The sequence below is a fragment of the Otolemur garnettii genome, unplaced genomic scaffold (assembly GCF_000181295.1).
Source record: "Otolemur garnettii isolate 467f Iridium unplaced genomic scaffold, OtoGar3 scaffold00045, whole genome shotgun sequence".
Lineage (NCBI taxonomy): Eukaryota > Metazoa > Chordata > Mammalia > Primates > Galagidae > Otolemur > Otolemur garnettii.
This window is the reverse complement of record NW_003852440.1, coordinates 3,483,245-3,497,271: the sequence shown is the minus strand read 5'-3', so window position 1 is coordinate 3,497,271 and position 14,027 is coordinate 3,483,245. Positions and strand designations below refer to the sequence as shown.

Sequence of the window (14,027 nt, the reverse complement as noted above, 5' to 3'; positions counted from 1 at the left end):
CACTAAAATCATACAATTGGTAAAAGCTAAAATTGAAACTTGAACTCAGGTCTTATTAAGGCAAGCCCTGTGTTTTTCCGCCATATCAGTTACCTTTGGCCAGCATAACCTGGTTTATATAGCTATGCTTTTCATGTTTGATCTCTCCAGTTTTTGAAAATTTCCTGACAAATAAATTTTAAAACATCCATTTAACAAAATTCTTTAGAGGCTGGGTGCTGTGGCTCATGCTTGTAAACCTAGCACTCTGGAGGCTGAGGTGGGTGGATTGCCTGAGCTCATGGTTTCGAGACCAGCCTAAGCAAAGCAAGACCTCGTCTCTAAAAATACCCAGGTGTTGTGCTGAGTGCCTGTAGTCCCAGCTGCTTGGGCTGAGGCAAGGGAATCTCTTGAGCCTTAAGAGTTTGAGGTTGCTGTGAACTAGGTATGACACCATGGCACTCAACCCATGACAAAATGACTCTGTCTCAAAAATAAATAAATAAATAAATACTTTAATTGTTTTTTAATTGGGGGTGTATATATTCTTAACCCTCAAAGACTTTGATAAAGATCTTGTAACAGAGCTATTAACTATGTTTACTTATTACAAAGCAAACCCCAACTAAGCCAAATGACTGTTTGGAAGTAAATACCTCATGTCAAACCCTGAAAGGGGATTTATTTAGACTTTGTGATACCCACATTTTTTTCTGAGGGACAGAGCTTCTTTACTGCACCTATGACAGAGAATTTCAGCCCCATATTCTTAGGCCTGAAGTTCCTTAAGGTTTTATACTACCGTCAAATGTCAATACTAACGGGACCTATATCACTGGAGTGGAGTCAAGGTAGGGTGGCTATAAATAAAATTTTGTGTTGAGAAAGTATCTAAAATTATTCTTACTATTGCTTATAATTCCCAGATGCTTGAGAATAAATCACAAGGAGATTAGGAGCAGACCTGTAGTGCTGTTTCATGATAACCAGTGACCAAGGAAAAGAGATGGGGGGACTGTAGCCTCATGGGCTGGAATCTGCCACCAGGCCTTGCCTGGATGAGGTGCTTCGCTGAGGAATGACCTCCGCTGTGTCCTGTCCTATGGTCCCATAATCTCGGTCGCCAGCTTCCAAGTGACACTTTTCATTAGGAATCTCAGCTGCCTTGGCCTTTGATCCATTCCCGTCACTTCTCTTGTCACTTTCCTGGTATGGAGAGAGAGGAGGAAATGTTTAGGTGTACAACCAACTACCTGTGAACGACTCCTCATAGAGACCCATGTGAGAAGCTTCTCCTTTAAGCATTCTCAGGCTTCACACTCAATCACCTCCTTTTATTATGCAACCCACCTGTGGCATCCTCAGTGTCTAGGAGTGAGGCAAATATGAAGAGGTATCACGAGGTAAGGAGCATTAGAAAGATGTTAAATAAGTCAGTCAGACTACGGGAGCTCAGTGAAATTGTAGTATGTGAGTACCAGGTGGGAAAATACTTTTCTGTATAGGCCCAAATTTGGAGTGACCAGTATTCCCATTCCAGACCCCTTGGTGTCTCCATCAGGGTGTCACATACCTTAGTTTGTATTCTATAGTACTTGCTTAACACATACTGATGTTTGGGTTGAGTAAGACCAAAGAACTCAGCAAATCTTCCACCAAGGAATTCACATGCTAAAACAAAGAACAAGCACTTGGGTAAACTGAATTAGTTAACTAAAGCTTAACATCAGTCGAGGTGCTGAGAGTTTAATCTTGCCTGTAAGTAATCCATTACCACACTGAACTTCAAGGCTGACAAAAGATTTCCATTGCCTTTGACTCTCAAAACATTCTAGGACCTGAAGGAAATTTGTCAGATCTTTTGTCTTTATATGGGAAGCCTCAGAAGAGACTTTCAAAATACTTAATGGCAGGTACATATATAGTGTGGGTCCTGAGCAATCAGAACAGACTCTGCTCTCTCCTGTGCTTGTTGGCTGAACATCGGCTGTGAGTATTTTCAAGTCATACCAAAAACTCAATCCACTGTTACCAACACCCATGTTAGAAATTCACTAAGACAAACTCCTTCTTAGATTTAGTTTAAGGCCTTCCTTCTCTGCAGGGTGGCCATCAGGCTGAGCACAGATTGTTAAGAGTCAGGAATAAAGGTGTAGTGTGAATAATGAGTGGTGTCCTGAAGGTATCTCCTAGAAATGTTTTCCTTTAGAATTATAGGACTGTCCCCCATTCCTCATTATAGGGCTTTCTGATTCTTCTCACTCATCCTACCTCTGGGATATCATTTATATAGTGCATCAAAATGATGCTCTACATTTTTATACATCTTATCTTTTTAAAAATACTCATCTCTTTATTCTGTTTATTTGCCACGTATATAAAAGAGAAGTTTGAATATTGTAATAAACCTTAGGAAGCTTTACTGTTTATGACCTACTAGAATTTTAAGTTGAAAAAATTAATTACCAATATCATCTGGGTTCCTGCTCTATCCACAGTCTCTGTGTAGAGAGCAGAGCATTGGCTGTTACCATATTCATAGATCCACTACAATCTGGAAGCCCCAGGTAGGAGCACTATAACACTATAGTTTTGTTAGGAATCCTAAAGGCAGCCAGGTTCCCATCTCTGCCATTTCAAATCAAAGCCCAGCATGCAAATCACTGAGGTCCTTCTCCATCCTCTCAATCCAATATTGAGTTTTGTGAGCTGGGCACAATGGCTCACGCCTATAACTCTAGCACTCTGGGAGGCCAAGGCAGGAGCACTGCTTGAGCTCAGGAGTTTGGGACCACCATGAACAAAGTGAGATTCTGTTTCTACCAAAAATAGAAATATTAGCTAGGCCTTGTGTTGGGTGCTTGTACTCCCAGCTACTCAGGAGGCTGAAGCAGGAGGATGACTTGAGCCCAGGAGTTTGAGGTTGTTTTTAGCTAGCCTGGGGACACAGCACTCTAGCCTGGACAACAAAGTGAGATTCTCAAAAAATAAATAAATAAATAAATTGAATTTTGCCTTCTTTTACCTGACCTAATCTCTTATTATCCTCCCCCCCCCAAACATGTTACTTCTTTAAACAATCATACTTTAACTAAGGCATAGAGCTCTCCAGGAGAAAGCATTTTTTTTTTCTGCCAATAGATTATGGTCAGAGTACAGAATACAGTACATTTGGGTCCCCAGTGTAACTTTCAAATCATGAAACCGCTATCCTTACGTGAAACTACTTATTTCTTGGAGACCCATGCCATCTGACTAAATTCCCCCATCATTAGTTTTTACTATAATTTAAAGATTTCCTTGTCACTTTCCTGGTCACCAACCTGGCCAGTCTTACTTTCTTGGCTCTCTTAAGATAACTCGCCACATGTCAGCATTCCTGGGCCTCCCAGGCCAAGTCCTTATGCTCTTATGCACTTGTGACAACTGTATCTGTGGCTATATTTACTGGTCTATACTATCTATACTATCTACTTGATCTATATCTCCTTGAAAGCACAGACTGTCTTTTGTCTTTATCTATGTGTCTTAGACACAGCACAATGCTGAACATGTAGTAGGCAACCAGTAATGATTTTCTTAATGAATAAATGAAGATCAATATCTAAACCTACCTTTTATATTTTTTCAGATTCTTAGTTTTCCCTGTTATCATATTCAGAAGATATACAAGTTAGAAAGAAATGAATAATTAGATGTTGCCAATCGTGTTCTAAAGAAAACTGATGGAAGTTAAGCAAAATAAGATTCATTATTTTATCTGTTGTGAATAGTTATGTAGGCCATTCATTATGCCCCAATAACCCTAGAAAGGGTCAATAAAGTTTATGTTTATAATACAGTAATTACTTTGACAAAACTTACAACTGTGTCATATAACAATAATTTTTTTTTTAATTTGGAAGTTTATTCAGGTAAAGCGTCATCAGGGAAGACTGGCTATTGTCTTCAAATATTTGAAACCTGTCCTAGAAAAGAGGAATGTCTGTTTTGTATGGTTCTAAGAAAGACAACTAGGATCAAAGGGAAGTACTTTAAAAACAGACAAAACTCAGGCTAAGAGGAAATTTACTAACAAGAATTGGCAGAAGATGGAAGGATCTGCTTAAAGAGGTGAGGTCATGTGCCTTTGGAGTCAGATGGTTGCTTCTTCAGCATGCCATGGAGGGGATTAAACAACTCAAAATCTCATCTAACTCTAAGTGTCTGTCAAGTATATATTTAAGACAGAGAAAAATAACCTTACTAATACTTACTAGAAAATGAAGTGCTTACTATTCGTCCTGCCCAAAACCATAGGTAGGGCCCCCATGAAAGTTTAGACTGAAAAAAGAGAACTCAAGTTAGAATAATTAATAACAGCAGCAGTGATTACAGTCTTTTATGCAGAGATTTCAAAACACTTTATAATATGTTCCACTTTCTCTACTGTAGATGAGAAAACAGATTATCAAAATTATAAGTTGCCTATATAGGGATCTAGAAAGCAAACAAGGAGACCAAAGCCTTAGCTTAAAATTCTATTTTCTACAGACTTGGTCTGGCTCAAACTGTCATTTACTCATGCCCCACATTTAGTAACATTGACATTCTAAGCTTACAGGGTCAAGGGTTGAATTCAGGCTTTGATCCTCTTTTTCCTCCTCCTCTTCCTCTTCTGAGCTGTATTCTTCCAAGGTGTCTCCGTCAACAAAGTAGATTATCCTTTTGGCAGTTTTTTTTGGATGGTTCATTTTTCTTTAGTTCTAACTGCTGGAAACGGTCTTTCTCCATAAGGAAACAAAACAAATAGTGCATTAAAAACAGGGCACCTTAGGGCAAATGGCCCAGAGCAGTGTTTATAGCTGAGAATTGTGTAGTTATTTTCAATGGATGATAAAGAGAGTTCAGAGGTAATCACAGCTGTGATTTCATCAGTTCTTCAAATCCAGGAAAGGACTGTTCAATTCTGTATCATAATGGAAGAGATTCAATTAATAGTGAAAAATATAAATTTTGAATCTTCTAACAAAAATGTCAATAGGATTTCCTTACCTTTCACTAACTTCGAAACCCACAATTACTAGTAGGAAGGAGTCTTTGCCCTGAAGGAGTTTCTCAATCATTTCAATAAATATTGAAAGGCAATTTAGGGAGTGGTGAAGAGTATGGACTTTGCATAGCTAGGAGAAAATATTTATAAAGAATATATTTGGGAAAGGACTTATTTTCAGAATATATCAAGAACTACTATAATTCAAAAGGTGGAAGTCAAGAACTCAATTAAAATATGGGCAAAAGATTTGAATATACAATTTGAATATACAGAGGGCAAATAAACATGAAGAGATGCTCAATGTCATTATTCATTAGTGAAATGCAAATTAAAATTGTAATGTGATATTATACCCACTAGAATAGCTAACATTGAAAAGAATAACAAGGGCGGTGCCTGTGGCTCAGTAAGGCGCCTGCCCCATATACCAAGGGTGGCAGGTTCGAACCCAGCCCCGGCCAAACTGCAACAACAACAACAAAAATAGCCAGGCATTGTGGCAGGCACCTGTAGTCCCAGCTACTTGGGAGGCTGAGGCAAGAGAATCGCCTAAGCCCAAGAGCGGAGGTTGCTGTGAGCTGTGATACCACAGCACTCTACCAAGGGCGACAAAGTTAGACTCTGTCTCTGAAAAAAAAAAAGAAAAGAAAAGAAAGGAATAACAAAATCACATATTGGGAAGTAGGTGAAACAACTAGAACCCTCATATATTACTAGTAAGAATGCAAAATGTTACAGACACTTGGAAAGACAGTATGTCAATTTTTTAAAAGTTAAAGTGTAAGGGCCAGACCAGCGCCATTTTGTTGTCTACTGCATAAGCTCTGTTAAGACCGCAGGGCCACTCCCTACTGCCTCCCCCACACCTGCTTGCATAGCCACTGATTGAGACACCTTAGACAGACAGCTGCCATAATAGGCAATAGGTTTCAGTCTCCTTACAGCTGCCATAATAGGCAACAAGTATCAGTTCCCTTGAACTGCTCCCATAATAGGCAATAGGTATCTACTTCCTTGAAATTTAGGCATTCTTCTTCCTAATTAGGCTACACCACCTCTAGCCCTGGTTAAGGAATCCCCTACCCTTCACCTGTACCAATCCAAATCCTCCTTTACTAGTGAAATCACCAATCACCAATCAAGAGTGTACCCGTAATGGACCCTACCCTTCTTGCTTTCTGTACCCCATAAAAACTTGCTCTACCCCGAGTTCGGGGCTCGTCCTCGGCTTGCATGCCAGGAGAGTCCAGGCTTCCCGGGGCCTGAATAAAATTCACCTTTTGTCTTTTACATCGGAGCGCGTCTCGGAATCGTCTGTTTGGGCTGTTTGGGAGAATAATTTTTGGACCTAACAAAAGATATAATCTTATAATTCCACACCTAGACATTTGCTGAAGAGACAAGAAAACATTTGTCTCCCTAAAAGATTTATATGTGAAAGTTCATAGCGTGGATGGAATTTCTTTCTGCAGGAGGTCCCTGGTCTCAGATATTTGAAGACTGAACCCACAGACCACAGAGATCAGTGATAAGATAGGATTTCTTAGATAGGAGGAAAGAAAGGTATCAGAGCCTCCATAGAGGGGAGAGAAGACCCACGTGGGAAACCGCACCTCCCCCCACCCCCACAGTCTTTTGTCTGGGTGATTAATGTTTTGGGAATTACACTTGGCTAGAACTTGACAGAGTTCAATGTTGATTAGCATATGAATGAGGATATTAACAAATAAATGCATTTCCTCCACCTCCAGGGGAAAACAAGTGGTAAGAAGTCCACTCTAGAAGAGACCCAACTTATAGAAAAAACTGCTTTTCTCCTATCTTGCTTATGTTCAGAGGGTACGCTTTGGAGAGAAAAAGTCTGTTTGCTTAGGCCTGGAAAATGGGGGTCCTTGTACAGTCCTGAGTGGGTGAAACCCTGTATCACTAGCAGTTTTATTTGTGAGCACCCAAACTAGAAAAAATTCAAATGCCTATCAACTGATGGATAAATAAAATGTGGTATACCTAGTTAATGGAATACTCCTCAGCAGTTAAAAGTATTGAACAACTAATATATATTTGTAGCACTCTGAGTGACTCTTACAGGCCTTATGCTAAGCAAAGGAAGCCAGACACTGACTCCACAGTATATAATTCCATTTAGGTAAAATTTAGAAAAGGCAAAATTATCGTAGAAAACAGATCTATGTTTGCTAGAGATAAGGTGGTTGGGAGATGAGATTACTAGAAAGAGTCAAAAGGGAACTTTGGGGGATATTGAAAATATTCTAATATCTACAATTGTAGTGCTTAACTCAAGTGTATACATTTGTCAAAATGAATTGAATTTTACACTTAAAATTAATTCATTTTATTGTATTTACATTATGTCTCAATAAAGCTGAGGAGCTCTATAGCCAGACTGCCTTGATTTAAAATCCTATTATTTAATAACCACATCTTAGTTTTCTCATCTATAAAGTGTTAATATAGAATGACATAGGGCCAACCTTATAAAATTGTAATGTGATATTATACCCACTAGAATAGACACAAAGGAGAAAAAGACACAAAGGAACTAGAACAATTCTTAACAAATAGTTAAGTGTGGGCTGGGCGTGATTGCTCACGCCTGTAATCCTAGCACTCTGGAAGGCCAAGGTGGTGAATTGCTTGAGCTCATGAGTTCCAGATCAGCTTGAGCAAGAGTAAGACCCTGTCTCTTACTAAAAATAGAAAAAGCAGGGCGGTGCCTGTGGCTCAGTGAGTAGGGCACCAGCCCCATATACCAAGAGTAGGGGGTTCAAACCTGGCTCTGGCCAAACTGCAACAAAAAATACCCAGGTGTTGTGGCAGGCACCTATAGTCCCAGCCACTTGGGAGGCTGAGGCAAGAGAATCGCCTAAGTCCAGGAGTTGGAGGTTGCTGTGAACTGTGACACCAGGGCACTCTACTGAGGGTGATAAAGTGAGACTAAAAAAATAAATAAATAAATAAATAAAATAAAATAAAGAATTTCCTGAGTTTATAAGAAAAAGCTGAGGCAAGAGGATTGTTTGAGCCCAGGAGTTGGAATTTGCTGTGAGTTATGAAGATGCCATGGCACTCTACCCAGGGCAACGCTTGAGACTCTGTCTCAAAACCCCCAAACAAATAGCAAGTATATACTAGCAGATAGCTATTATTAATTACCTATCATTTACTGAATACTGTGTACGTCAGGCACAATTCCAATATTGTAAGCACATTTATTGTCATAATCAATAGTTATTAAGTTTTAAGATTATATCAGCAAACATGACAGGCTGAGCTGATGTGGAATAATTCTCATTCCTGTTCCAAACACACAGAAATGCTAGCTAAAAATTAAACAAACAAAAACACTAAATTATAACTACACTAAAGAAGTAAGAAAAGAGATAAAAGAACACAGCTAAATGCAATTACAAAAACCTTGGGGGAATAATTCATCAAGACAGGGTGTTCTGAATCTCCACTACAAACAGGTCTTGCTGAGGTTGTGCTTAGCACATTTTTGGTGAGTCTTCACTCAGTAATTAGGAATAATAGGACAATAGGCAACATCAAAATTAGTATGTTTAATATATACAAAAACATAAAGGAAGCAAAATATAATATCCAAAAGGAGTAGGTTGATTTGAAAAAGAACTGAGAGGCTGGGCTCCCATAGCACAGTGGTTATGGCATAAGCCACATACACCAAGGCTGGCAGGTTCAAACTTAGCCTGGGCCAGATAAAACAACAATGACAACTGCAACAAAAAAAAAATAGCCAGGCATTGTGGTGGGCACCGTAGTCTGAGCTATTTGGGAGGATGAGGCAAGAGAATAGCTTAAGCCCAAGAGTTTGAGGTTGCTGTGAGCTGTGACGCCATAGCACTCTACCGAGAGCAATATAGTGAGACTTTGTCTCAAAAAAAAAAAAAAAGGAAAAAGGAAAAAAAGAACTGAGCAGAAATTCTAGGAATAAAATATATAGTCACATAGAGTAAGTTGTATATAGATTAAACATGTGAAGAAATCTGAGGAAAGCTCTCATATTACATAAAGCTATATATATTTAACACGAAAAAAGTCATGAGATACGCTAGGTAGCTGAGAAAGTTCAATTTATGTTTAATGGGAATTATAGAAAAAGCAAATAGAAAGAGTGGAACAAGTCATGTTTGAAGAGGTAATGGCAATACATTTTCTGTAAGCGAAGAATGATAAATCATCAAATTTGAGAAATATACAGAATACTGAAAAGGATAAATGAAAATGAAATCAATCCTAAATTATGAAAATTAAAGAAAACTTTAAAGTTTACAATACAAAAGACAGATCACTCCCCAAAAGGCATAACAATAAGACAAACAGCCAACTTCCTATCACAGCAATGGACAATGGAATATTGTCAACACAGAATTCATTACTCAGTTAAACAATAACTGAGAGAGAGGGACGTAGTGATATTTCCAGACCTATAAAAACAGAGAGTTTACCATTCCTGCCTCTTCACTGAAAGAGTAATAATATAATATTGTGTGTCAACGAGAAGAAAACTGAACCCACTGTTGAAAAAGAGTGAGATGCAAGACAGGGCAAATTAGTAAACAGGATGACAACCTCAGGAAGGATCGACTCTTCAAAACACTATTTCAGTGGGGATGATTTAAAGACAAAGCAGTATTAAGTATTCGATAATAACAAAAAATACGAGTTGACCTCTTCTAAGTATTGTTTTAGAGAAGGTGGATAGCATAGGTTGCTAAGTACGCATGATAACAATTTAAAGGTAACTAGGTCTGACAGTGGGTGAGAAAAAGGAAAGAGAGTGAAGAAAAAGCACCATCAATAGAAACACTAAATAAAATATTAGCAGTAATTCCAAATAAGTTATAATCGTAATAAATGTAAATGGATTGTCAGCCATCTATTAAAATGAAGACAGAAGATTGAATTGTGAAAATATTTTATGCGTAACACAACTATGATTGAACACACACATATTCATATACTATACATATGTATGTATAAAGATACATCACCTTTTTGCTACAATGCTGAGATTATTATAGCAAAGGGCAGAGCTGCAAAAGCCCTGCAAAGGGTTAAATTGGCCATCCACAGCAAGATAATGTGCTAGATGCCCTGTTCAGAGACCTCTGAATGATACGTGTGTCATTATCAAAGTTTTCTGATACACAAAATCAAGAAATATAAAATCCATGTGGATGGAAACAAATGAATCTCTGCCAGCAACACCAATAAGCTGAGCAAGTTGAAACTTGCACAGGTGAATCGGATGCTGCCGACTGTGTTTCTTGAAAGTGAGATTATGGACCATAACACAGTCTGTCTCAAAACTTTCTTAGGGACTCATGTACACCTCTGTACACATGGTTTTCTGTGACTCACTTTGTGTTGGTATATCACAGAGTCTTGGTGAAAAATAGGAAGAGGTGTCACCATTTAGTTTCTGATGCCAGAGAGTAGCAAAAGGATCTATTTTGATTTGGTATGTAAGACCAACAATATGCTAAGAATATTACTACTGTAAAAGGAATTATTATCAGCACCATAAGAAAATACATTCTACAATAACAATCAAAGGAAAATCAAAACATAGTTCAAAAAAGGAACTCATGTAATTCCTCTGCAATTTTCTTTCTTTGCTTTAATTAGTTATGTTTGATATTGAAAGCAGCACAAAATTTAGTGTTAGAAGTTGCCTGGTCGATGATACATTAAGGGTTCAAGGATTCTGTCTGCTGAGGCCATACAGAACCGGTGAACGTGTTGGCATGGAAGTGTTCTCCCTTTTATGACTTACAGGGCGGAATGTGTTTGAATTGTGGGTAGGTCTGCTACATTCACACATTCAGCATTAACTAAACCCAGTGGCTTGCAAACTAATCTTTATATTAGAATCATCTGGGGAGCTTTTAAAAAAAGTTCGAAAGACAGGCCACACTCCACACCACTTAAATCACAAGCCTGGTGGGTGGGACCTGGGTCTAGTGCTTATTAAAGTGCCCAGGTGATCCGACGTGCAGTCACGTTTGGAGACCAGTGCCCTAAGGACTGCAAGAGAAGTTAACTTCCAAACTGGAAAGAAAGAGACTTATGATTTAGTGATTTGGTATACTGCAGAAAGCTCAAATATCAAGCTAGTTCTAAGAACACCTTGTCTACTTTTTCCCAAGAGGATTTCTTGTTTTCTGCTTTCTGAACCCTCTTCCATCCTGCTCCAGGCTAAAAGGCTTAAATATCAAAAGTTAAAAAATAAGCCCGAATAGTCTCATTATATTCAATTTACTCAAAACCATCCAAACTCCTACATTTCCAAACCAAATGAGACATATATGCACACATTCCCAACCCCCATACACCAGACAAATCCCAATAATAATAATGATAATAATAATAATAATATATAACAGACTGGTGATAGTATTGGTTTTCTGGAGAAAATACTAGTCTCTCCATCACAATTATGGTATTGTGCATTAAACAGACAAATTAATCTTCTAGTTCAGGGGGTTCCTTAGGCGGCTGGGGACGGAGAGTGGGAGGATGGTGGAGAGGAGAGCCTGCGCAGGCGCCAGCTCACAGTTGATTTACTGAATGTTTTTCTGCCACCTAATGGGCACTTTAGGAAATGCCACCCAAAATTCCTCTTTGTAATCACAGTACCTGTCCAACAGAGGGTCTCAACAGCCAATACTTTGAGGTCTACTTATTTTTATTTACTAAAGCTTTGGGAGGATTGCCAACTTGCATACCAAGTCCCTAGGACCAAATACTCCCTGCAACAAGCCTTTCCCCTAAGTTGAGTTCTTATGAGCGCCTCTACCTTTGTTTCTTAAAAACCCCAAATCCAGATGGTCAAGGATAGTTCCTAGGCATATGATGTAATTAACAGACCACACAATCTATCTGCCTTTCGATATTTTAGTACCCCAGGGCTCAGTGATGGGACCTCTAATCTTTTTTATCTGTTTCCTCAATGATCTTTGTGGCCCCATGGCTTGAAATTCTATCTATACACAGATGACTCCAATGTTTTTATCCTCCAGGTCAGGCTTTCTCCCTGAATTTCATAGGCCCAACAGCCCTGCTGACATCTCTTCTTAGATGTCTAATAGACAACTCAATCCTAATTTGCCTAAATCTTTGCTCTTGATTTTGGTGCACCTCTCCTCCTGCCCCCCAACACACACTTTCAAGTTCACCTCTACTCCTCTGGCAGCTTCTCACCCTCATCCCAATAAATGGCAACTCTGTTCTTCCAGTTGCTCAGGCCAAAGACACTGAGCTCATTCTTGATTCTTCTCCTTCAATCACACCTCACATCAAATCCATCAGGAAATTCTTTCAGGTATTTCCAGAATCCTAATACTTCTCATCATTCAGCTGCCACCAGCATTGTCCTCGTCCTTGTCTAAGCCATCATCTTTCACTTACATTACCGCAGAGGCCTCCTAGTTGGCCCCCCACAGTCTACACCCAAAACATAGCCAGAACCATCATCACGTCCCTCCTTTGCTTGAAACTAGACATAGGGTGCCCATCTCCCCTGAGTGACAGCCACAGTCCTTACCATGGCTTACCAGGCTGTAGATCTAACTAACCCTGGTGACTCTGCCGGCCTCTTTACTCCCCCACCTCCCAACAGACATCACTCCAGCCACGCTGGTCTTTCACTGCAGTTTCTGCACAGTCTCTCTCCCTCTGTGGGGAACTTTGTGCCGGCTGCTCTCTGCCTTCCTTTCTTCTGTTTCTCACTTCAAGCCTTTAACTCAGAGCCTACCCTGAGTTCTCCTCCCTTTACCACCATTCATCACCTTACCTCCACTTCCTTAGCACTTACCGACATGGAACACAGTTCACATTTCACTTTTGTTTTCCTCTTCCCTCCCCTCCCTATCCTGCCCCTCAGCAAAGTGGGAGGGGTTTTTACAGTATTATCTTCTGCCCCTACACCACCTGGAACTTAGTATTTCATAAGTGAATCATGATATTGACTTAATGGGCAGGGGAAAGTACTATGTAATAGATTAGAAAAATACAGAGAGGACAGACTTGAAATTGTTTTTATTTCCTGCTTTTAAAATGATTTGCACTTCATTTAGTATTTCTCATATCTATATACTAGTCATTTTAATTAACTTCTTCACCGAAACATAGCATTGTCATCTTTGTAAAAATAACACACTACATCTTGGCATTTAACTTCAAGAAGGTAAATAATACCTGAAATTTTCTAGTGTTCTTTAATTTCATAGAAAATGTTTCAAATGGACCAGGTCAAAATGCAGCAAAGAAGGGAGGCTATGGACACCAGAGCTGACCAGCATGGTTTGCCTGTCCTGCTGTTGGTCCTCCTCCCTGCTTTCTCCAAGGTGAGCTGAAGGTCAAACCTCTGGTGACAGCAGCAATAAGAGACCTGAAGCCCCCTCCTCACCTCCGATGCAGAGCTTCACAGAGCTGTGTTCACTACCATTTCCCTAGGCCTGAGGGCACCGTCCCACTGCCATTGTGTGTTGCTGGGCAGAGGCGAGTGAGGAGAAACCTGGAATATGAATCAACAAACACATGTATAACACAACCAGCCACTGCTGCTCCTCGGGAATTACTGACAGAACATCACCTGGCAGGATGTTAGATCTGTCTTCAGTATTAAACCATGCTCACGTACCCAATTACCCACATGCCTGCCCATGCCTGCCCCTTTGAGGGTGTTTCCAAACATTTTTTATATCATGGCAGATAAAATTTTTTGTTTGAAATTCTGGTGACCAGCCTGGAAACTTCAGTCTCCTTAGATCCTGCCCTGCAAGGCTTCCATCCTCGGCTTGAGGCAAACTACTTGAGAAGTTCTGCATTAAAGAAGCAAAATTGAAGTCTGACATTTTTCTCAGGGGAGCACTCTTTTTTTTTTTTTTTTTTTTTTGAGACGGAGCCTCAAGCTATCCCCCCTGGGTAGAGTGCCATGGCATCACGCTCACAGCAACCTCCAACTCCT

The 14,027-nt window shown here is 39.6% G+C and overlaps 1 protein-coding gene across 1 annotated transcript; it reads right to left on the bottom strand.

Moving 5' to 3' along the window:
- Positions 1-1,002: 1,002 nt before the first annotated feature.
- FAM177B (family with sequence similarity 177 member B) lies at positions 1,003-4,752 on the bottom strand. The gene is given in 5 exon segments (XM_003791006.3): positions 1,003-1,185; positions 1,553-1,650; positions 4,236-4,302; positions 4,581-4,695; positions 4,697-4,752. Coding segments are annotated over 5 exon segments (519 nt in total).
- Positions 4,753-14,027: the final 9,275 nt, after the last annotated feature.